At 41.5% G+C, this 22276-nt stretch overlaps 1 protein-coding gene across 5 annotated transcripts in view; it reads left to right on the forward strand.

Moving 5' to 3' along the window:
* LOC310990073 (BAR/IMD domain-containing adapter protein 2-like) overlaps positions 1–22276 on the forward strand; it is a 54455-nt gene that overhangs the window by 23342 nt on the left and 8837 nt on the right. For all 5 annotated transcript variants that reach the window (XR_014595568.1, XM_083977306.1, XM_083977304.1 and 2 more), the window contains exons 4-7: positions 6587–6648; positions 8076–8147; positions 10866–11003; positions 20657–20809. Coding sequence is in view for 4 of the 5 variants with exons in the window: in XM_083977306.1 (XP_083833432.1) it covers positions 6587–6648; positions 8076–8147; positions 10866–11003; positions 20657–20809 (425 nt within the window). In the remaining variant the exon portion in view is untranslated. The remainder of the gene's footprint in view (positions 1–6586; positions 6649–8075; positions 8148–10865; positions 11004–20656; positions 20810–22276) is intronic.

The raw sequence follows: 22276 nt of genomic DNA on the forward strand, positions 1-22276 counted from the left end.
CCACTTACACACACTTACATTCCAGTGCAGCCTTGTCCAAATAATTGATGTATATTTACATTCTTCATAGTTGGCGTGCACTCATGACACAAAGCACCACAGGCAGTGCCAGGCTAATGTGAAAGTGTCATCAAACCAGTACATCCACATTTTGGAGGATTTGGTATCGTGGTGCATGCATACACACAGTTTGTAGATGTGTGAGCTTTACATGCTGCCTTTTATGACTCTGCAAGAGGTTATTTCTAGAGTGTAAAAGAGGAAAAGATCTGTAATTTCAAGATTCTGTATTAGCTATTACGTGTCCTGTGTTGTTGTCATTTGATAGGTATATAGTGGCAGCAGCAATGTCTTTATTTAATCTTTAGTCCCACACTTTCATTATCCATTTACCTAATCTGAAATTAGTTAAAATCTAAACTCTGCGGTCAGTCTCCTCTCCTCTGTGTTGGTTTCAGTGTGCTCACATGCATACTGTATCAGGGCCATACAATATTAATGGTGTGCTCCCTCAATGTTACAGTTGTGACAAGAATTTTAATATTTGGACCAAGGCTCCCCTGGTCCATGCGTTCTGTTTGGCCATTTGTTGACTGAGAACTACACATTATTTGAATATTGAAATAACCATAATTAACAATGTGTAACTCTGTACTTCTTCATTACATAGGAATACTAAACACCACACAGAGAGGAAGGCCCATTATGCACAAATGTAAAGTAACTTCATCACAAACACTAGTATAAGCCTATTTATCTCAGCTATCTAATGTAGGAATATGTAGCTATGCCAAGTGGCTACATTAGGCTACTTACAAGTCATGATAAGCCATGTTTGATGTGGATAACTACAGTGATGGGGAAATGTTTGCCTGCAGAGTTTGAATGTTGCCCTTGGGTCGTTTTTGCTGTCACACATTGGGTGGCCTACTGTATGTTATTATTGCCTAACAACTCAAACTGCAACCAACTATAACTCTCTTGTCTTACTGACTAGCATTATAATCTATTAGTGAGCAGGCCTTATTTTCACCAGGCTTCTTTAACAGTACAACATTCAGTTTCCCCTAAAACTGAGCAAAGAATTAAAATATCTTTTAAGTTGAGTAGACTAGAAATGAGTCATTTTTTAGTTTTAGTTTGACTTGCTCTGCTGGGTAAATCCTCAGCTCTTATAGACCAATACAGCTGTGAAACAACATCCAGTCTATACTCTCACTCCACTTATGTACGTTTAGACTTAAATACACTTTGTTTGAAGACCCCTATAGTGACCCTGGTTTCCAAGGGCTAACTTCCTAGATTAGATAGCACAGACACACAGTTGCAGAGATTAGTTTGGTTTTCCACTCAGCCCATACCTCAACAGGTAGCTGCCTGCATGACTCTGCTTTTTCCTTTTCCTTTTTTTCTTCTTTTCCTATTGCCTCCCCTCGAGTGCAAAGAGCTCTGTTATACAGCTTTGGAGAAGACAGTGCTGTCATTAAAGCTTAAAATGTTGTGCGAGTTCACAGCTGTCTCTTTCCTGTTACACTGAGGGATCACTTGTTATGACTGTATTCTCCAGGGATCTTTCCCTATCACTCCACTCTTTGCCTCCTCATGTGCTGTGCTCTCTGTCTGCCTAATGTGCCTTAAAACAAAATTTATTCCTCTTTCATGTTAAGCTTTCTTCACTTTGAACTTTTTACTTTGATTTTAGAAGACTTTGAGAGACAAAACACCCTAGATCTTTAAAATGATTCCCTACCCAACCACACACACACACACACACCATAATCTGTATGTCACAGTTAGTTCTTACTCCCTCTATGTTTCTCCCAAGTTTGTCAAATCAGTCAAAGTACTTGTAATTCATCATTTATGCTGTCAGCAACAAGAAAAAAAACCGGTTACCTAAAAGAGGCTTGGTGCTGCAGTAATCAAAGTTTCTCTCAGGAGACATGTGTTTTTGAGTTTAAAGTCATGACCCACAATTGCTTTTGCAGCCTTGTGCAGGTTTCTGTGAAGTTATTAACCGTCTACTGTAAAATAAAATCCTGTTTCGATCTGGAGAAAACTTGTGAACAACACAATGAAAGAGTCACACAAGTCAAACATTGAATGCTGTTTTGGCTGCATGGTGTGGTACAGTACATCCTAACTGAACCTGCTATCTCATGACATCATACCTCATGACAGCAATAGGATAACTCAACCAGCCCACGGAGGCGTGTTATAAACCAATCAGAAGCAGATAAAGACGTTTCAGCTATTATTATGTAAGTTTATACAGAAACATTATAAAAAAATGTTTGGTTTATGTTTGCCTCTTGTTTAGCTTCATGTTTTATTTTCTCTCTGTGAAAATTACAAGATGTTCAAATGTAATAATAACCATCACAGAAATACAGCTCTATCTCAGAATGTCATGTTTCATCTTTCTGCTGCCACAAAACACATTGTGTGGTTGGGGCTTGTGCAACAGCAGCTTAAAAACGGGCAAGGATTGTAGCTCGCTGATAACAGATGGTTTGGATTTGGTGTGTACTGCAGAGTATTATCTAGCAGACAATACGCCACAGCCTATACCTTAGCCTTTACAATAAATGTTAAGATTACTTGCAACATTTGTTTGACCCACTTCATCTCGGCGTCGTGCATTTCTCCCGTTAAAGCTTTTTGGTTATGGCCTAAATGGGTGACACCATTGCTGGACAAACTTATACTGGGCTACTAGGCTGAACAGCTGTGATGGCTGTGATCAGTACTTCTTTCTCTGATGGGAGGCTGAATCCAAACTGTTAAGTGTGTGTGTGTGTGTGTGTGTGTGTGTGTGTGTGTGTTTATGAGAGTGAGAGATGGATGAAATCATAGCATAAACTTCCCTCACTCCCAGATTAACTGTGTTTAGATGCCTTGAGGGTGTGTATACTCGCACATATGTACACAAACACACACATGCACACACTCACACTGCCACCCAGACTCTCAGCTATTATCTGCGTCTCGCACATTATCCCACTGCCCCATTATACTTGTTTGTTTCCCCGGTGACTTAGGAGGGTATTGTAGCTTTTATCTACACACACACACTTGACTGTACTTTACACACGATCCCCAGGTGAGACTCACACACCACCTTGGTCCCCAGGGGGAAGCGTAGATGCTGATGTAATGATAGCTGATAGTAAGGGTGGAGATCTTTGAACAGCGTTTTGTAACACAGCACTTTGCAGCTGCTGCCCCTCATCTTGCAACTTCTCCCATGGCAACGACCCTAGCATTATCCTGCTTCCATGACAACCCGTAGTGAATCCGGCTTGACCTTCACCAGTGATTCAGTGTCTCTCCATCCACCTCCATTCTCTCCCTCCCTCCATCTCTGTCTCTCTTGTTCTCTCTGTTCAACACTGCAAACTTCCACTTTTTATTTATTTATTTTTTTCTGCTCCATAGCCCACATTCTGGTATTCTTTTTTTTTTTTTTTTTTCCTTTTTCTTTTTCTCTACCTGTGTGGGTGTATCATCTCTGCTGTTACACAAGCAGTCAATACATCTACACAAGCTGATGTCATACTTCAGGGGGACAGTCTGTTCACAAGCACCAGAGTCATGTGTCCATGCTTTGACTCGGTGCTTGAAGCTAACGGGCGTGTGGCTGCTTGTTGCTGTGCTGCAGGTGCAGATCGACCTGAGCTCACTTCCCAACAAAGGAACTATTGTTTTCTCTCAGCCAGGGGACACGGGCGTGGTTGAAGTGAGCCGGGAAATATCGATACAGTAATGAATGTTTTGAAGGCTTATTTACTGGTGTGCGTGCACGTAGGAGGTTATGCATCCGTGCGCGAGGGCGGGGGGGGGGGTTCCGGTTTCTGTGCGTGTTCGTGAGATTGTCACTGCAGCGGCCGACCTGTCTGTCATAGTGGCTCGTAGCCGGTATGCGGATATCCTTGTCAGGCTGGTAGCTCTTGCATGAAGTCTCTCAGGTTGTGTTCAGCCTGCCAGATATTTCCTCCAATGACAACATTGCTTTGCTCTACACGTTCAGATTTACCACGTTATGCCCCCTTATTGATTCTTGATTGAATTCCCTGCAGTTAACTGCTCATGAAGGAAGGATGCAGTCCAATTTTCTGTTACTGTTGTGATATGATATCAAAGTTGCCATGGTAACTATTTGCATCTCCAAAGTGTGATTTTTTTTTCATTTTTTTTTCTCCCCTCATCCATGCTTTGGCATCGTACCTTGTGCAGATCGTAAACTGCAGATGACAAGATGATATCAGTCGCACATTCATTCATTCTTTCTTCTTTACCTTTCTGGTTTCCTGCAAACGCTGCCAGTTGAAGTTGATCTGTGGGTGTGTCTGAGGTACAGTGATGAGCTGCTCATTTGTTAATCGATACAGCTAGTTTGACGCTGCCAGACAGGATGCCGGGGGTTTCTGAGCCTGCAGGGCTGTGATCAGGGATGAGTATCTGTAAGCTGCTTAGTGGGCCTGCTGGGAAACCGACAGGGAGCTTTGGCCTGCTTCTCTGCTCCTGTAAGGCACAAGATCAGCAGGCAGGTTGCACCATGGGAAAAGGACCTGGCTGTCCTGGGTATACAGGAGCTGCTGGGGCACTGAACTTGTATTGAACATGTAGTTGAAAGACAAAAAAAAAGGATCTATTATTAAACACTAAGTTTGACTTAACTCACATCTCTAGTAATGAATAGTATTTAAACAATCAGCTCTAATAGCATTTGACTAATTCATTAGAGTTTACAGTTAAACCCTGGCTTTAAAAAAAATCCATGACAATGATTGCCAGAACTTAAAACGTCTAATAAATGATTCATAACTCACTAAAATATAATTTGGAGTAGATATTAATGTTTTTTTAATGTATCTGCCAGGAACTACACATGCAGGCACCTGTAGTTGAAGCTGATGTAGTTCATATGACATACTGTATGTCTTTACAGGAGAAATGAGCTTTAAGTGCTAATAAGTGCATTATTGTTGTAAACCAGTTGTTACTATAATGCTGTATACTTTATAATACTTATAGATGATAAATAAGGGCGGTAAAGTAAAGTGATACCAACCAAAAATAACAAAGTCAGTCAGTCCCCCCTGTTGTACAGCTCTAAAGCTACAACCTGTTTCACTGCGTTAATGCCCTCTCCCTTTTTGTTTCCTCCTCCGTTACAGTCACTTCAGTGCTTGTCTGTCTGCATTGATTTGCATTGTATGTGCCTTCTGTTGAGATGGAGAACACTCCAAAGCCCTTTGGTGACGTCTTAAAGTCACTTTTCACACAAAGTCCTTATTTCACTGATGAGGCATTTTGAGATTGAGGTTGTGAGCGGGATGTACTCTTACAGGTCAGCTTTCAAATGAGGACACAGCAGGGGGTGGGAGGTGTGTGTGTCTGCGTGTGTGTTTAAGAGAGAGCTAGAAAGACAGAGGAAATAAATAAACGTTAAAAATAACCTCTTACTCACAAATGTCCAGAATTCTTTTTTTCTTACTATATACGTAGTATAAATGTCTGCAGTAAGACAGTGTTAGATCATGTTTTGTCCAGTCTGTTGTCTTTTAATGCCATATGTGTGTGTCATCACTTAAACGTCTCATCTCCATGCGAGCATACTCACTTAAATCACAATGCAATAATTTAAATATGATGTTTGTTGAGTAACACAAACCGATTGTAGCTGCCCTCAGTGTTTTTTTAGTTGTTTTTTTTACCAACAACCACAACAATAACTTGTATGTAACACATCAGACGGAGCTAAATCTAAAGGAGCTTTGGACTTTTTGGTCAAGGAAATGTGTCTGTCTCATTGTTTCTGTAGATTTCACACTGTCTTTCCACCAGGTCTCTATGTATATGTGTCCTTCGCTCAATGTAGCTCTTTGTGTTCCTTTTCTTGACAATGCACTGCACATTCAGAAGAGGCAGCCTGTAGGTATATGACAATAAAACACTCTCATGAGCTGCATGACCCCCTTATCTCTCCCTCCCATTTGGTTATTACCTTTTCTACTTCTTTTTACGTGGAGACTATAACCTTTCTTGGAGGTGTTTTTTTTGTTTTTTATTTCTAACTTTTTATTTATTTTTTTTGTTCTAGAAATCACATTGCCTGATGATGAGATTAATCAAAGAAAGAAAGGCAATATGTTTGATCTCCACGAGACATCAGTACTTACACGCTTGAAGAACCAGAATTTAATTTCGAGTTTGATTCCTTCGGCTTGTTCTGTTTTCCCACTTCATTTTCCTCACTTTCTATCACTTCTTGGTGTTTCATTTTCATTTTTTTGTCATCTTATATAAAAAAAACAACAAACTTTCATCTTGTTCTTCATTGTCCCAGTTTCAAGTCACTTGTCCTTAACTGTATGTTTGTGCGTCTTGTGTTACTGCATGAGCATTGCACGCTGGGGTTTTCTCTGTTTCTCTTTCTTGCATTTCTTCTCCCCCCCCCCCCCCTTCTCTCTATCCAGCTTCCTACTTTCTCTCCTCTTTATTTCTCTGCAGTGGATGTGCTTGTGCTGTTTGAGTGTTGTTGATGTGCTTTCTCCCTTTCTCCCTCTTTCTCTCTGTGCAGGGGATGTGCTGTTCCAGATGGCTGAGGTCCACAGACAGATCCAAGTGCAGCTAGAGGAGATGGTTGGTATTCTAAGCTCAAAGCCTTTTTAGTTGTGCGGTTCAGCGCCACCGCACACTCCATAAAACTTGGGTTATGTAAAATATTTCTACAATAATTCTGACACGACTACGAGCTATTACAGCGGTAATACATTCTAGTCTGGCGGTGTGGCCCTGTACCCCCATGATGCTCCTGAACAAATCTGCCAAGCTGTGACACAGATTTGTCCCTGAGTGGCCGGCATGTGGAAAACATGGCAATTAAATGAACCTGAGCCTCTATTGAATGAACAGACACGCTGAGCTCATATAAATCCAAATTGCTAACTCAGGAGGTGGCTGGGGAAGATGAGCGAGTTAATACAACAGCATGGTAGTCTGGGTAATGTGCTCGTTTGACAAGGTATTCACAGTCAGTATAAATTTACTGCGCATCTGGTACAAAAAATAGCCTGGATGTAGGTGCGAATCACGTTGTGGTCATAGATCTTGAACAACCTTGAGTTCAACCACAGATCAGCCAAACTTATGTACCAGTTAATATTTTTTGACAATATCATATTTAATACTGTATAATCATTCCTGTCCTCTAGACTCTGTACTCTGAGCAAAAAAAATCACTTTATTTTTGCAGTTTACTATTTCATAGCTCCTCTGCAGCAGTATCAATAAATCTTTGTGATTTAAATGTGAAATGAACAGCTGCATATCATGCCCATGTGTTGCTGTTACATCCCCAGACGTCGAAGATTTTTACAAGTTAAGCCAGGCCTCTGATCCAGGAAAATTATAGCTGCAGAAATGAGACAAAAGGGAAAAAAAAACATAGGAAGGATTCTACTATAGCACATAATAGCAATGATGTTACTTGTAACGGTGCATAGCAATGAGTGTTAGCAGAGCATCATTCATAATGCATTCTTCCTGCATTGATACTGATTGGTATGTAATCAGTTCACACAGTTATTATTGTTTACCTCTAATAAGCTCATCTACAATGAATTGACAATGAAAAAATGGGTCCAGCAGTTATAAATCAAGTATTATATCGATTTCAAATGAGATTTTTAGGAGATGTGGTTCACTGTCTATAAAGTTGAACAGGCCATTTATATTTTTAGGCACGCACTTACAGTATACATACAATGATTTAGAGTTTTGTAACTGTTTATAAATTACATATTAATTAGTATCAATGTAGGGAGAATACGTTTGAAATGATGAGTCACGTATTTAATAATTCTAAATGCTTGATAGTGTTTAGATATTAGAAATTGTTGCCTTAAAATTTTGAATTCACGATCTTGCAACAAAGTGATGTTATTGAGCAGCTTACTGGTCACTGTGAACAACTTCACGATTCTATACATTATTGATTTTGCCATTGATGTGCAAGTCACTATCATGTTATTGAAGTGTCTTTGTGTCCCTCCCCCTTCCCCCCACAGTTGAAATCCTTCCACAACGAGCTGCTCTCTGAGCTGGAGAAGAAGGTGGATCTGGATGCTCGTTATCTCACCGTGAGTATCTGATTAGCTCGCAGCCTCAGTCCAATCAGTGCCCTCTATGTTTTATTTCTTCGCTGTGCTCTTATGTTGTGTTCCATCAAATCTGTGAAGACCTAATTTGACTAAGGTGATAACGGGGATGGAGGTGAAACTCTGTGTGTGTTAACATCCGGATGAAAGTCTGTTTCTGACACAATAACAGGATGTGCCTGTGGGAAAAAAAAAAAGCTTTGAAAACATTTCATGTCTACTCACCCATCAAGGGTAGATTGATTATAATAAACCCCTCCCGGAGAACGTGTGTGTGTGTGTGTGTGTGTGTGTGTGTGTGTGTGTGTGTGTGTAAGCACTGTGGAGCTGGTCTACATGTGATATCTTTAGAATGAGTGGGTTGCAGCCTGAGTGTAGCGCAGCACTGCTGTGCATTGTTTTGGGGGATGGGATGATATTGCCATCATTGTATTGTATTGTTTGAAGGGAGCACGTTACGAGCTGTGTCGGTTCACAGCTACTCAGTCACTCACACACACTCATAGCCACTCACAGTTTATATAATTCAGCTTTTTAAAATTCAATAGAAACATTGATTGTCTGAGTGTTTTTCAGCTTCTGGCCTTTCGACTTAATATTGAGACTAGGTAAAGAAGACGCTGTCAATTCAAAACCACTGTAAACCATTTTCAAGTTTCATCACTTCTATACTAATTTGTCAAATTTGTATTTGCTGTCTAATGTTAATGCGAAAAATATGAAAAATGTTTCATACTTTTTATATTAGACTCTTTTTTTCCAATCTGGGTGTTTCCCTGGGGTTATAACATCCATTACTTTTAATGAATTTTGTACAGATCTGCCGCAGTAATAATAGCAATCATTTTGCTTCAGACTTTGTGAGTTAATCATCTGAAATTTTGACTAAAAGACTCAAAGGCAAGCTTTCTGTTTTTTCCTCTAGAGTGGTGTGTGTGTGTGTGTGTGTGTGTGTGTGTGTACTGTTCCCAGTGGCGCATCTCTCTCTGCCCCCCCGTCTCTGCTTCTCCTCTCTCTTGTCTCCCATAATGGCTCACATGGGGTTTTACGGCACTATGCAGTCATTACACAGAGGTCAGAATTTGGGCATTAAGCTGGAATGCAAAAAAAGGCAATTCGTGACATAACATAGGCTATAGATTATCAATAAAGAGTATTTAGAACAAGGATCAGATTCTCCAAGTATACCAAAGTTCATCTACTGTCCACGTTGGCTCTAATCTGATTCAAACACGACTAATCATCTGTCTGTAGTTGTAGCCAGTGATTGAGAATTGCAGTATGGGTGCAGGCAGCAAAACTCAAACGGGCTTTTGCTTTGTTAATTAGGGGGAACATTCCAGCTCAATGAGGCGGATGCTCGGGATATTATCTTGTTTACCCAATATGGCACTGCACACCAAAAGAGAACTCTTCACAACAGCCAGCTGTGTCTTCTCTAATCATTACTATGATCCATGTGCTGGGGACTTTCCACCAGGGAGCCTCGGATTGTGAGAGTAAAATTGCAAATGTGTATTGCACAGCAACACATACTGTATTGGTTTAACTGCTTTACCTCGAAGACTTACAGTATCAGGAAGTGAAAGGATGACTCATCCATTGTTATTGGCTTGTGCAAAGGCATGTTTTGGTCTGCTTTGTGCGGAAACATCACAACATCCAAATCAATATTTCAAAGAGGCTCCTGACATGGAAAATTAATGAACGGTAGAGAAAGCTGAAGTAGGAAATTCCAGCTGATGTTTATTTTCACGAGTCGTTCAGAGGTTTCCAGCGCGGCACAGGCTTACAGAACTAACACCGCCCATCTCTGTTATGAAACCCAAACGCAGCATGATTGTGTCATAGTTTTGGTCCTCCGGTGACAAACAGTCAAAGGATGCCAGAGGACACCTGGCTGCATCCTCAGCGTCTTACAGCTATGCAAATGTGGGTGTTGAACCCTCATGCATGAGCTCTCCTCCGCCAATTTTGCCTTGTACAGAAACCACATGAGTTTTGTCACACCAGGCACAGTTACTATAGCAACGGAACTGGTATAGCCCAGAAACAAAGTAGTTTTTCTCAATAAATAAATAAATAAATAAGCAAATTAAAAAAAAATGAAATTAATAAACTGTCTGTAAAAGGGCCAGGCCAGTCATTTTGCTTGTTCTACAAATCATGCCAATCATTTTTTTTTCTGTGCAGGCAGTCACTGATTTCTCTTCTTTTTCACTACACTAAGAACATCAACTGGAAATCTGTGTGTAATCACTTACAGTGGATGTTTTCAGAGATGCAGTCACAAGCTGTGCTGTTGCAAAATCAAACTCGGAAAGACAGATAATACGAGATACGACGAGAAGAATCGTGAATTAGTGTGCTTCTTTAATTAAAACAGATTGGTTACAGATGTGAAAGCCCACTTCGACATGGCAACAGGAATATTACCTCAACAAAAATTCAAAGAGAAATGTTCTGATGGAGATCTGAGGGAGGTTTCAAGCCTCTGCAAGATGATTTTCGTTACTGCAGTGAAATGTAAAGTGGGAATTGGTGTAGGAATTAAACTTTTCAAAATAAATAAATAAATAAATGAATAAAGATTTGGCAGGACTGTTATGTACTGTAGCCTATTTGCCTATCTCTGTCCCTAACTATGTCACCCAGAGCTTTTAATTTGTGGTCCTAATTTTGTCTTTGTGTCCCACGTAGGCTGCCCTTAAGAAATACCAGATGGAACACAAGAGCAAAGGGGAGAGTCTGGAGAAGTGCCAGGCCGAACTAAAGAAGCTGCGCAGGAAGAGCCAGGGCAGCAAGAACCCCTCCAAGTACGGAGAGAAGGAGATGCAGGTGAGCTTGTTGCTGAGTTTTTGCTGAAATCCTAATCAGTCAGTGCAAGAGAAAAAGGACAAAATAACCAGACATGGCTATAAGAAATTCAAGAAAATTAAATCATAAACAAACCACTTCCTACTGTAGCACTGCTGTACTTAGCTTGAGAGTGTATGTGCATGTGGGTGACTGTTGGATTGGAGATTCATGAGTCTTGGTGCAAAATAATGACTTTATTCTTCTTAAAGTAAAGAGAGTACACAAAACAGCAAGGATGGGGGTGGAGGCAGTGGCGACGAGGTGCCCTGAGTGGGAAGACAAATAGTGGAGGTTTGATTATGAGTCTTGTGCCCCTGCCAATCTTAAGTGCATCTCCGCACACGCACGCACACACACACACACACACACACACACACACACACACACACACACACACACACACACGGAACAGCCTGCATACAAAGACATGCATGGGAAAAGAAAAGTCAGCTACAGTAATTGTTGCACTGAAAGAGTGTACACATTCACCACATTGTGTCCAGTGTGTTTCGGCCCATGGCTTTGATCAGGGTTTTAACAGGATGGCTAAAAGCAGATCTTGTGTATAAGGCACAAAAGCTGATGCAATCATCCAAAACGGACTAGATAAACACAGGCCTTTTAAAATAAAACATGACTGACAGTGGCATTTTTGTGGGTTTTTTTTCCCTTTTGAGAACACAAAAGTGGAGTAGAGCTCGCACATCCAAACACACTACAGGTGCAGGACCAACAAACAAAATTAACTTAGAAAAAAGGAGTGAAGTCCGCACACTGTATCATGTATTGTGGACTGATTTTCATCAGTGTGCGGACTTCACTCCTTTTTTCTAAGTTTTTTTCCCTTTTCACATTCTTATACTGTGTGTGTATATATATATATATATATATATATATATATTATGAAGTATATTATTATGAAGTATATATAATGAAGTAGTCGGCTATTTTATTAAATTGCTTTATAGGCATTATGTCTTCTTTTAAATTATCATACAATAGAGAGGATCTTTAGAGCATCATACGCAATTTCTTTATTATATAGCATCATGCTACAGAATTTGTGTTTCAAATTTGTGTGCCTTTATTCTGAAATGTCTCCTGAAGATCACCCTGTAGGTATATATGAACAGCCATGTAAAAAACTTAAGGCATTTTGAATAAGGCAGATATACTGATGGGTTGATTTTTTGGGGGCATATCAGCTGGTCTAGACACAAGCCCTGACAATGTCTTATTTTGGCACACTGTGGGTGTGCTTGTGTGACTGCTGTAATATGGACAAAATGTACAAATGCTTTTATCAACAGTTTAACTTTGTGGAATCAGGCAGGCAACATTTCAAACCTGTCAAAGTTGTGTTTGCGCAGCAGCGTTTGCTTTGGGCGTCATCATTCATGTGATTATCTCCATAGCAAAGCAGCCGCCGACAGAGCCGCTCAGGTGAAATGAATATTGATGAGTCGGAATGAACCTTCAGTGTTAGAAGTAACTCAATTAGTTATCTTTCACATTTAGTTATCGCTCGGCCGCCCGCTCGACAGGAGAGAGAGAGTGACAGTGTACACTCACATGCAGCAAGACGCTTCTCTAACCTGCTCTGGTGGTGGTGGTGGTGGTGGTGTTTACAAGTTGTTTATTTGTTTAGTCCTGTAACCAGTGTGTCATGGCAAACTGAGAGAAATGACACAGCAGAAAATGGTGACAGTGTGACTTCACAGAGATTTCACTGTCTGACTGCCTGGAGGGATGGAGACAAAAATCTCAAAGCTGGCAGGTCAAGACTTGCACGGTGATTACCGCTCCACTGTTGGTCCTGCTGTGTGGAGCGTAGCCGGCTTTGACAGAGTCGGATCGATACCTGGACCAGGAACCTGATTCTGCCAACAACATACTTTTTTATAGAGTTCATTGGATATGAAAACTTTGCTCTTTGCTGGTTAGGCTCTGGAACAAAACGCCCTCACCCTCACTCCTTTGGCCCAGAGTTAACGCACATACTCACTCACACATGCACCCCTTCCTGTCTGGGGTGGTCTGGCAGTGTTAGATTGATTTGACCGCTCTGTCATATTGAGTTTGTTCCACTGTGTCAGGGATGTCATGAGGAGATGTTGGTGGCCGTGTGTGTGTGCACAAGTCCAGTTTTGCAGCGTTAGGAGCAGGAGGATTGTTTCAGGGCACTAAGCCTGTAAATCTCAGTTAGGAAAGGCAAGTTGTTACATGTACCTGTCTGTGAAAGACTAGCTACCTTCATGTGCTGGATAATTAGGCTTCTGTTAAATGGTTTCCAGTAAGAGATGAAGCACCATTTTGATAAACAGAAACTGGGATTCGAATGAAATCCTTTATTGGAAATCAACAGGAGGTTGCACAGAAATTAGAAAAAATGAACTAATTTAATTTGACTAAATTAAAAAATACAACTAAATCCACATTAAAGGCTGTAATGTTCACTATACCCCAAAATGATAAATGAATAAATGTTGGATTTAATTACTGACAATTGTGTAGTGCTAATTTAGAGATTGGTCTTAAGGGATTTTAAAAAGCTAGAGAGACATTGAAAATAGAAGTGTTTATCCACTGGAGGAGTATGTACTCAGAAAATATGCCCTGTGTTAAAACTTTTATTGTGATTCCTATGAAAGATTCACACAGGAAAGAATAATTTCTGTACAAACAGATCAAAGCAAACGGCTGCTTTGTTCTTATGGAGGTCACTTCCTGTTGAAAGGGAGTTTCTCCTCCTCTTCTTTGCCAAGTACTTGCTCTTTTTGGGACCTGTAAAGTCTTGAACCCTGTAGAGTTCACTGAAATAATGTATTTCATAATTTGGTGCTATCAATATGGAAATTAATTGAATTTCTGGGTATTTCTTGGTAAGTCAATCAAAGGTGAGAGAACAAAATCAATAACGAACTGGGAGCCGTGAATAAACACAGAACTTCGGATCCAATTTCCATACACCCTTATATGACTTCAGTATCAGTTTAAATTGTATTTTGACCAAACACAGCCACCATACGAAGGTAAGATGTTCATGAAAGACTCTGGATCACATTTCATTGCCATCAGTTTGTATCGTACTGTAGGAAGCAGTATTTTGCAGTGGAGCTCTGTAGATGTGGTGGTGAATAGACATGGAGCAAACTATTAGCACAGTAGAAACCCCAACTCATTTCCCCTTATTGGTTGCACAGAGCAGTAGCATATCTGCACAGTGTAACAGAGGTTGTGTGAATGATCAGCTGGGCCCATCTGTGCAGAGGAACGATCTCAGCAGGCTCTGCATTCATAACGTACAGTCATTTAGCAGGAGAAAGGGGGAAAAAATCAATCTCCCTATCTCATTTTCAGCCTGCTCATTCTCACTGATCATATCACGGCTGTGGGCGTCTTAGAGAAAAGTCAACTCGTTTGTGCCCAGGTCCTCTTGAGAGAGCGACACACACACGCACGGAACAGAGAGCTAGAGAACTAGAGGGGGACACAGACCCACACTCACTCAGGAGCTGTGCTTCACAATGACATCCATCCACCTACTGTAGAGAGGTTTAGATTGTTTCCTTCAGACAATAGAAAACACTTGATAAAGAAGTGTAGAAATAAAGTTGCTAAGGAGGCTCAACAATTCCTCCTCCTCCTCCTTCAATGCATCTGTGTTTTTAGCAGATGAGACGCACTAAGTTTTCTTTTTCATCTTATCCCTTTTCATTAAAAAGTAAAGTATGTCTGAGCGCAGTCTGGCAGCGGACACAGATGGCGACCGCGTTTCATTGATCGCCGTCTCTTCGGCTCTCTCTCTCTCTCTTGCACTTTTTACCGTTGTCCCACCCACTTCTCTGTCTCATCTCCTTTTTGTCTGTCGCCCCTGTTCTTTTCTGCCTTCAGCCTCTTTCTCTGCACCATCTCATCAATGGGCAAAAAGCCCCTGCCAAAATGCTAATCATCTCATTATGTAGCTCAGTGGAGTGGACCAAGGTGCCATAGAAAGAGGGTTTTTATCTAGATAAACTGCTTTGGTGCCGCTCAGGCTGTTAATAACGGCCCAGGCAGATAGGAAGAGATGGAGAGCCGGGAGTCAGAATTGATGTCACCAGGTGTTTGATAAGCTCTGGGTTTCTTCGACAGAGTCAAAGCAGGAATTGTGGATGCACATATCCATACGGATGCAGGAAAAGATTGCCGTAGATAAGCACAGCCCTGACCAATAAACACGCATACAGATCCATGCAGGTATTGTAGGTGTAGGTGCCCTAGAGCAGTTACAATACAATTCTCTTCAGTCCAAAGACTGCTGATGATGAAGGAACAGAAGAGCAGACCTAAGCAGCTCTCAACTGTGCAGGAAAATGCTTTTGAATCCCCACAGGAATGAAAAGGAGCGTTTGAGTTTTGTTGTTGTTAACCCTACTGTATGCTTCCTTGCTTTTTGAAGATTGTGAAGCCCTCCCGTCCTCCGTGCCTATAATTACTGGAAACTATGTTAGTATATAGTGCAGTAAAATATACGACGTCACACAGCTTATTCTTTGTCCTGAATATGTCAGTGTAAGGGGACACCCGCATGGAGGAAGGCAGCGCTGCTGATCCGACAGCGAGAGCTGCATTGACGTGCAGCAGGTTTCATTTATATTCATAACCTTTGCAAAACAAGTCATTCCAGCTATGATGTAACCTGAGGTCGCTCTGATATATAAGAGTGGCTGATGTCTGCCCGGGCTTTTCCCACTTCACCCATTGTCTTGGGTTACTTTGATGACCTTTCAAATGCTCTGAGAATTGGGGCCACACGGATTCAACCAGAGGGAGAGGGCATGCCGGTTGAGTTGCTCCTATTAGCTCTACTTAGAAGTGATGGAAAGGCCAGCAGACTGTGAGTCAGAGGCTGCAGAAAAAACAAAAAAAACAAAAGGGTCACTCCGACACAGAGACGAGAGTGAGAGGTGTGGAGGGGAAGTGGAAGCAACTGCATGTTGGTTCTGTTCTTTTAAATGGTTGTTTGGCGACTTCCTTGATATAACCAAAGAGCCATTCACAAATGTTATTAACTGAGCGTCCAGCTGTGTGTGTGTATATGTGTGTGTTCTTCACTACAGCATATCTCTCTCTGCCTTCCTCCCTCCTCTCTTTATTCTTCCTCTGCAGTATAGAGTATGACTCATGCCAAAACAGAATCACTATCTTTAACTTTTTCACAGCAAAGAAAAAGACAGGAAGCAGGAAAAAAAAAACTTGGCTGTTCGAGTGGCATATCTTCAGTAGCATGACTTTGCTCCTCCTTTTACAACCTACCTTGTTGAGATGACGCTCAACTCAACACTTTTGCCTTTTTTAAAAACTAAAAGCAACTAAACTGAACCCATTTCAAAGCATTTAATATGAGCCAGAGCTTGTACAGAGCAAGCAGAATAAGGTCAGGCTGCGCTCATCATACTTTCATCCTTCCCGTGGCTTGATTTGACAACTGGGCTGCGTGGATTTGTGTAATGGTGTAGGTGGATTTCTTCCAGCACTAATGCAAAAGGCCATCCCTCAAGGCGTTTGTGTTCACTATCATTTATTCCTTCATTGGAATTCCAGTGAAGTAACCTTGTTAGCTGGTAGGAAGCCATGTACTCTTGTTGGTTGTTAGATGAAATATATCTGCACTGTGTGCTAACACAACAGGAGCACAGCACCAGTGCAATATGATGTAAAGCTTTCTAAACTGAGCTCTAGTGCGTTGAGAACACTAAACCAGCAACAACAACAACATGGATTGTCAGTTTCCTCTTCTCTGCCATTGAGACACAGTGTTTCCCCCAGAAAATATGTTAGTTAAGGTGGTGTCTGTCCTGTTGGCGGGGGGGGGGGGGGGGGGGGGGGGGGGCGCACCATGCGCGCTTCTCTGTGGTGTGTAGAGTAGGGGTCTTCAACGTTTTCCAGGCCAAGGACCCCCAAACTGATGGAGAGATGGAGCGGGGACCCCCTACTTATATATAGGCTATTGTATAAAATTGTGTTTTATATTTAACTGGTCCTGTAGTGCCATACAGGGCCGTTGTATAGGGGAGAAAGGTGATGATCATTATAGGGGCCCAGCGCCCAGTAGGGCCCACAAAAACCCCAGTAGTCTAATCTTTGTATGACTGAATTATTCTGCATAAGACCCTGACTAATACTCATAGTAATGCTGCATTAGCATCAAAACAAAGTAGGCTAAATAAGAAATGATAATAGATACGTAAAAGTGGAAAAGTCAGGGGGCAGGGGCCCACTTTAGTATACTTTCAGGGGGCCCAGGATTCCTAGCAACGGCCCTGGTGCCATATGCCAAAAGTACCATGTTATGAACTATAAATCACGCTTTTTTTAGGAGTTTGGCTGGTCATGGGACTTTTCGAAGGGACTTACATAAAAAACATATGCCATGCCATCTATGATCACAACAGGTCATAACTACGCTCGTGGTAACTGAACGCTGCTACTGCACCAATGAAAGAATTACTCAACCATAAAAAGACAGAGAAAACAAAGCAGTGTTTCCCCTACTTTGTTTTTTTCTCTGGCTTTTTATGCATTTATTTTGAAAGGGCAGCTGGAGAGAGACGGGGGCGCGGAGAGAAAGTGAGAGGGGGGGTTGACACGCAGCGATGGGACCGTCGGAGGGTCGCTGCAGCGGCCGTGCTCTACCAAGACATATGACGCTCGCGACTCACCCCCAGTCGTCAGCGCCGCGGTCACCGGGGCTGATTCTGAGAACTTTTACACCGGGCGCGCCGTGTCATGTCTCGGTTCCACGGAGCGTTTCAGTGACGGCCTGACGCTGCTGCATTGTTGCTGCGCTATGAGCAGACGTGGCGGCGCGCGTTAATGTCACCGTCGTGTGTGTGTGTGTGTGCTGTGAATATCGCTACATTTTTATTTTTTTAAGACGTTAGTTTAGGCGGCAGCTCTTTGTTGTTAAGGCGGCCGCCTTAACAGGAAAGCGCTGCGGGAAACCCTGAGACAGAAACCAGTGATGTAATATTGCAGTTTTAGTTAATTAATTTATTTCATATGGACAAATACAATTGAAAAGAATTCCAATAAAAAGCACAAAACTGATGTGTAGGTTTTGTCAGTTTTCAACTCTTGTCCCTTGATGGGCGTTTACATACAGTAGTGTAATTAAGACCACAATACATAGTACAGATAGAGAGTAGGATAAAATGCTATATTGAGATACATGTGCATGTCGTGTACAGTCTAAAAAAAGACAACAACAGAAAAAACAAAAAACACACAATTGATACTATTATACAATTATACAAACAGTTGTCAATTAACTGAGTGTACATGTCTTTGGAAGAACATGCAAACTCCACACAGAAAAGACCCAGAACAAGACAAATAGTCAAAAGAAGCAATTAACAGTGATACAGTTGGCCTGTTATATATTATGGGTATAAGACCAGTGTTCAAATACTAATCAATACTAAGGTTAGGTCTTGTTTTATCACAGGTTTATGACTTTAATTATTTAGCCTACTACTTTTTTTTTTTAACACGTTGCATGTTTGTAGTTTTCATGTTGATTTCACTACAGCAGTAGTCATGGAGTTTCACACATTAAGTAATCTGATGATATCAGCTGATCCAGGTTAATATTTCCAAAGTGACATGTTCCGTGCTTTAAATGTCAATATTTAGTATAAGTCATTATTTAAAGGACAATTCCAGGCGAATTCAACTCGGGGGTGTATTTTCATATCATTTTAGGTCTAAAAGAAGGAATCTGAAGATTTTCAGTTAATTGCTCCTGTTTTGCGGTAGTTGCGTCTGTCCCCGCATCGCCACGGCAGCAATGAATGGGAGTGGATGTAAGTTCCGCTGTTTACATAGGCTGTTTACAGCCCTCAAAGCCGCAATTTTTTTCCACAGACAGTGTCAGATGGCGACTCAAACATGCACCGAGAAGTTTATTTACTTCAAGCAAGACGACATGTTTGTAAAACTAGAAAGTCTCCCGGAGTCTCGCGCGAGCCCGAAGTTGCAGTGTTGGTGTATTCAGGTGCAGTAGGAGCTACCGTTTGTGTCATAAACACAGGAATAGTTTTTACTTTACTTGCTTGAAGTGTACATTTTTTTCCACAGACAGCGTCAGGTGGCTACTCAAACATGCGGCGAGAAGTTTCTTTTACTTGAAGCAAGTAAAGAGTTGATATTCCTGTGTTTATGACACAAACGGTAGCTCCTACTGCACCTGAATACACCAGCACAGCAACTGGGTCTCGCGCGAGACTCCGGGAGACTTTGAATTAGATCTAGTTTTACAAACATGTCGTCTTGCTTGAAGTAAATAAACTTCTCAGTGCATGTTTGAGTCGCCATCTGACGCTGTCTGTGGAAAAAAAAATGCGGCTTTGAGGGCTGTAAACAGCGGAACTTACATCCACTCCCATTCATTGCTGCCGTGGCGATGCGGGGACAGACGCAACTACCGCAAAACAGGAGCAATTAAACTGAAAATCTTCAGATTCCTTCTTTTAGACCTAAAATGATATGAAAATACACCCCCGAGTTGAATTCGCCTGGAATTGTCCTTTAAGTCATAATAAGCCAAGCATGGTAACTTGTTTACCAATGGAAACCTATGTGTGTATGGTTATATGATTCAAACTATATGTGAGAAGCCCTCCCCCCCCAACCTCAAACCTACTAATACCCCCAAGAAAAGTTGACATCAAACCGACGTCAGTAAATATAACACTCTCTTCTAGGTCAGTGTTTATCAGCAGATGTTACAGTATCAAAGCCACGAAACTGGGCTCAGTCGACCTACTTTGAGACGAGCACTGTCTCAAACTTTCAGCTAACGATATGCAAAATCTGCAGTTGGTGAACGCGGCACCTGACAAGTGCATGCACATAAAAAAAACACAACACAACAGCCGATTGTTCTTCAAAATGTGAATCCATTGTCACTGACCCATGTGGTTTCTAGAAAGCTCAGGTTAAGACAAACTGATGACAAATCCTCTCACTCTCACACACACATATTACCACACCTGTTATTTGTTGTTGTCCCACTTGTAAAATGGATTAGTGGGTCTTTGTGAGCAGTTCCTCCTCCACACCACGGGAATCTTCAGTCATAATTGCCTCGCCTCGGTTGCACTCGGCAGGGAAAATCTGCCCAGAGAAAGTTACTGAGTAAGAGTGAGGCTCTCTCCTTGCACAACTATAATTGGTCCAGTGAAGCTATGCAGAGATTGACAGTACAAGACTGTGGTTCACCGAGTGGCTCGTACTGTAGGTGTGAATGTGTGTAATTGTGTGAATGTGAAGTAGTTTTTTATTAAAGAAAAAGAAAAAAGATAGATGACTTGGATGTTAGCCAGCTGCTTGGACACTGTTTTTGTCAGACCTTTTGTCCACTGACCTTACCTACCTACCTACAGTAATGAGAAAAATGGCTTCAGGCATTTTTTTCCCCCAGATGTAAGTGACCAGATCAATTTCTAGCAACATCAGCAGAGAACTCTACTCTAGTGTCAAAAGAAATAATAACTAGGTATAAGAAAAAAAAGGTGTATTTATAATGTATATCTAACAAACATGTCCCACATTGTAAATTGAACATTTTGTCTTCTTGTCCCCTGCAGTTTGTGGAGACCATCAGCAGTAAGCAGACCGAGCTGGACACCTTCATCGCTGAGGGATATAAAACAGCCTTGTCCGAGGAGCGTCGCAGGTACTGCTTCCTGGTGGACCGCCAGTGTGCCGTGGCCAAGAACAGCAGCGCCTACCATGGCAAGGTGAGTCCGAGTGTCATCTGAGCATCGAGAAGATACTTCAACTATCAAAGAATTAGAGTGGATGAAGATATGTTTAATGTTTTCAGCTGAGCTTTACAGCAGCCATTGAAGTCGATATATATTTTAAAGCATTATGTAAATATATCTATGACTAAATAAGCCATTCATCTCTCATTTGAACTTGACCTTTGGCAGAACATTGTACGGGGTTTTCCCCTATCATTACCAATGATGAGTTTATTGCCAAAATGACTTACTATTTCCATGAAAAAGGGCTTTAACTATAAAGCACTTGTTTTCAGTGGCACCTCAGTGAGTAGTGGAGTTTAGTCTGCTCCCAATATGTTTGATACGTCAACTAAAAACAGTCATGTTGTTGGTGCTCGTTAGGTCAATTTCAAACACTCAACTCATTCCCTTTGTTCCGATCACAGTCAGCCACTCTCCATCTGTCATCTCTGTGTTATTTGGAGCTCACCTGCTGGTGACCACTGTTAAACCAAAGGAGCATACTAGGAGATCTATAATTCAAAGTCACATTAGCTTTGACCGCTCATTGGGGTCCTCTTCATTTTAAAAATTCATTAAGACTGCAGACAATGCCCAGCTGACGGGCATATCTGAAGCTGTGATCCATCATTGCACCATCGAGTGTCTCTCCACCTTTTTGTGTAGATGACTGCTTCGCTCGCTCAACTCGTGCAGCACTTTAATAGGAAAAGGCATCAAAATGTGAAATCCAGACGATGTTGGATTGAAAATAAAACTCAGTACAACGGACGCAACAGCAATTGCAGAATGTCTCTCATCCAAATCGTTTGCAAAGTCACTAAAGAATTCATTATACTTCATTGTCTTCACATTGTTGCTGCTATTTGAAGCAAAGATTTTCCCTTTTAACACTCCAAAAAATAATGTTATTAAGCAGGATTTTTTTTCTTCCTTTTTTTAATGTCTCTGTGTGTCACACAAATATATGCCTCTCCATTACCCACGAATCAAATTCTTGGGTAATGGACTACATCAGTCTCTTGGGATCACTGGTAGATGTGAACTGCCAGCCTCAGGATGTGGACTGTGTGTGTGTGTGTGTGTGTGGACTGTGCTGCCTAGTTTTTCAACATGGAGTCTAGTCATTAATCAGGATTGGGGGTGTGCGTGGGAAGAGTTCACCTTCAGCAAACTGAAGAACCCTCTCCCAGAGGGTTCGTAGTGTGTGTGTCTGAGGAAGAAAGGAAGGCATGATGAGAGCTACAAATCAGCACATACAAAGGGACGCATGTTTTCTGTGTGTGTGAATATATAAATTGTGCACTCATAATTCTATGAATTCTATGCATCAAACTCTATGTCTGTAGTATAGCTGTGTCCACAGGCTGTGAGATGCTGCAGTGGGCAGCTTGGTTGTGTGTCTGTGTGTCCCACTGGTTCACCCACGCAGAAAATTATCATAACTGTGTAAAGGCC

The sequence above is a fragment of the Trachurus trachurus genome, assembly GCF_905171665.1.
Source record: "Trachurus trachurus genome assembly, chromosome: 8".
NCBI lineage: Eukaryota > Metazoa > Chordata > Actinopteri > Carangiformes > Carangidae > Trachurus > Trachurus trachurus.